This window comes from Momordica charantia (assembly GCF_013281855.1).
Source record: "Momordica charantia cultivar OHB3-1 chromosome 11 unlocalized genomic scaffold, Mcharantia_2.0 BLBB01000011.1, whole genome shotgun sequence".
Taxonomy (NCBI): domain Eukaryota; kingdom Viridiplantae; phylum Streptophyta; class Magnoliopsida; order Cucurbitales; family Cucurbitaceae; genus Momordica; species Momordica charantia.
The window spans coordinates 11,072,332-11,074,832 of record NW_028275159.1 but is presented as its reverse complement, the minus strand read 5'-3'; the positions used below and the strand labels follow the sequence as shown (position 1 = coordinate 11,074,832).

The 2,501-nt window shown below is 41.9% G+C and overlaps 1 protein-coding gene across 2 annotated transcripts; it reads right to left on the bottom strand.

Moving 5' to 3' along the window:
* Nucleotides 1-322: 322 nt before the first annotated feature.
* Nucleotides 323-2,161, bottom strand: LOC111013488 (uncharacterized). 2 transcript variants are annotated; one of them, XM_088120232.1, is made up of 2 exons: nt 651-2,161; nt 323-530 (listed from the first exon to the last, which is right to left on the bottom strand). In XM_088120232.1, exon 1 carries the CDS (start codon nt 2,123-2,125, stop codon nt 683-685), a length of 1,443 nt encoding a protein of 480 aa, XP_087976358.1. In that variant the 5' UTR covers nt 2,126-2,161; the 3' UTR covers nt 323-530; nt 651-682. The 2 variants fall into 2 exon arrangements, with proteins under 2 accessions (XP_087976358.1, XP_087976359.1); XM_088120233.1 differs by having other exon boundaries at nt 323-522.
* Nucleotides 2,162-2,501: the final 340 nt, after the last annotated feature.

Sequence of the window (2,501 nt, the reverse complement as noted above, 5' to 3'; positions counted from 1 at the left end):
TAAACTTTCCTAAAATCAATTTTTTAATTTGCAAAACATGACCAAAAGAAAGGGAGGTTATTTCAACAATAGCAAAAATAATTTTGGTCATGTCAAAATCACTCCTAAACACACTCTAAGAACAATACGAAATTGATCCTGAGTAGCCTAGCTACCACCTTCCAACTATGAGCAGCTTTTATCTCAATTTTTTTGCCTTCAGTTTAACAAATTATTTCCATAGATTTTCTTCCATTTGTTCGTGTTGCATGGCGGCTTTAAGATATAGCTAGTGTTAGTTTGGAACCATTAGTCAACATCTATTAACCGAAGCTTCTGAATCTTTTGGAAAAAAAAAATTAACTTTCTCATTTCCCAATGCTAATCTTTGTATGTATATGAATACATAATATGAAATACCAAATCTAGAAACAAACATAGACCACAAGACGTAAATAATCGAAGGCCATTCATCTGAGTGCAATGAGGATCTTCATTAGGCCATCTCTTTATTGATATGGATATTAAATTTTCTTCTTTTACCTGCAGAACTATAAAGCAAAGTGAATATAAGTGTAATTAATGATGGAGAAAACAAATCAACAACACTGGAAATAGAATGCGATATCTTGAAGTAAACAAATGGAGATTTGCATTTATGAAAATCTTACCTTCATGCAATAATATAAGGCAGCTGATCGATCTAATAGTGGTAAGGAGGTGGTGGGGGTGAGGCATAGATGTAATGCGGTGGTGATGGCTTCACGACGGGAGGTGGAGGAGATTTGTACTCGTAGTCTTTCTTGGGTGGCGGTGGTGATTTATACTCGTAATCCTTCTTAGGTGGTGGAGGAGATTTGTATTCATAGTCCTTCTTAGGAGGAGGTGGGGACTTGTACTCGTAGTCCTTCTTCGGTGGTGGTGGAGACTTGTACTCGTAGTCCTTCTTCGGTGGTGGCGGAGACTTGTACTCGTAGTCCTTCTTCGGTGGTGTGGGAGACTTGTACTCGTAGTCCTTCTTGGGTGGTGGTGGAGATTTGTACTCGTAGTCCTTCTTGGGTGGAGGAGGAGACTTGTACTCGTAGTCCTTCTTGGGTGGAGGAGGAGACTTGTACTCGTAGTCCTTCTTGGGTGGAGGAGGAGACTTGTACTCGTAGTCCTTCTTGGGTGGTGGTGGAGACTTGTACTCGTAGTCCTTCTTGGGGGGAGGCGGAGACTTGTACTTGTAGTCTTGCTTGGGTGGAGGTGGAGACTTGTACTCGTAGTCCTTCTTGGGTGGTGGTGGAGACTGAGACTTGTACTCGTAGTCCTTCTTCGGTGGTGGCGGAGACTTGTACTCGTAGTCCTTCTTCGGTGGTGGCGGAGACTTGTACTCGTAGTCCTTCTTGGGTGGTGGTGGAGACTTGTACTCATAGTCCTTCTTTGGTGGTGGTGGAGATTTGTACTCGTAGTCCTTCTTTGGTGGTGGTGGAGACTTGTACTCATAGTCCTTCTTGGGTGGAGGAGGAGACTTGTACTCGTAGTCCTTCTTGGGTGGTGGTGGAGACTTGTACTCGTAGTCCTTCTTGGGTGGAGGAGGAGACTTGTACTCGTAGTCCTTCTTGGGTGGTGGTGGAGACTTGTACTCGTAGTCCTTTTTGGGTGGAGGTGGAGACTTGTACTCATAATCCTTCTTCGGTGGTGGTGGTGACTTGTATTCGTAGTCCTTCTTCGGTGGTGGTGGTGACTTGTAAATCGGTGGTGGAGGAGAGTGGTATACTGGTGGCGGAGGAGAGTAATAAACAGGAGGAGGTGGAGACTTGTATTCATACTTAGGTGGTGGTGGAGAGTAATAAACCGGAGGTGGTGGTGATTTATACTCATACTTTTTGGCTGGGGGAGGAGAATAATAAACTGGAGGGCGTGGAGAGTGATAAACCGGTGGTGGAGGAGAATAGTAAACCGGAGGTGGTGGAGATTTGTACTCATACTTCACCTTCGATGGTGGCGGAGAATAGTAGACAGGAGGAGGAGGTGAATTGTAAGCATAATAAGAAGGCGGGGGAGAAGCGTAGACATAATCAGTAGCGATCGCCGATGGCAAACTCAGAGTTGCCACCAAAACCGCGACAATGAGATAGGCCATGGAAGACCTAGATTTTCCCATTTTTCTTAATGAGATTTTGATTCTGCCTTAAAATCAATGCCTCCCCTCCCTTTATATAGCTTCCATATTTGCTCCTCCATGGCCACCAAATCATGTTCAAGAAATTAAATATTATTTTCATTATTACACCTAACCTTCGTGGAAAGAGCATAATATGTTGACAAAATGAGTCTGCCATATGGACTATTCAAATCTGGATTGGATTATAAAATTAAATTAATTTATAACATAATCTTTGGTTTGAAATTTTCCTCTTATAATTATTTGTGACCCAGTTTTTATATTATGTTATATTCATTTTAACCAGAAATGAAACATCAAATTTATGACTTTGTAAACAGTTTACAATTTTTCGTAAATATGAAGTTTAAAAAAT

Bases quoted from the DNA above. Each gene is read 5' to 3' on its own strand.
- LOC111013488 (XM_088120232.1), bottom strand. From the start codon at position 2,125: ATGGGAAAATCTAGGTCTTCCATGGCCTATCTCATTGTCGCGGTTTTG.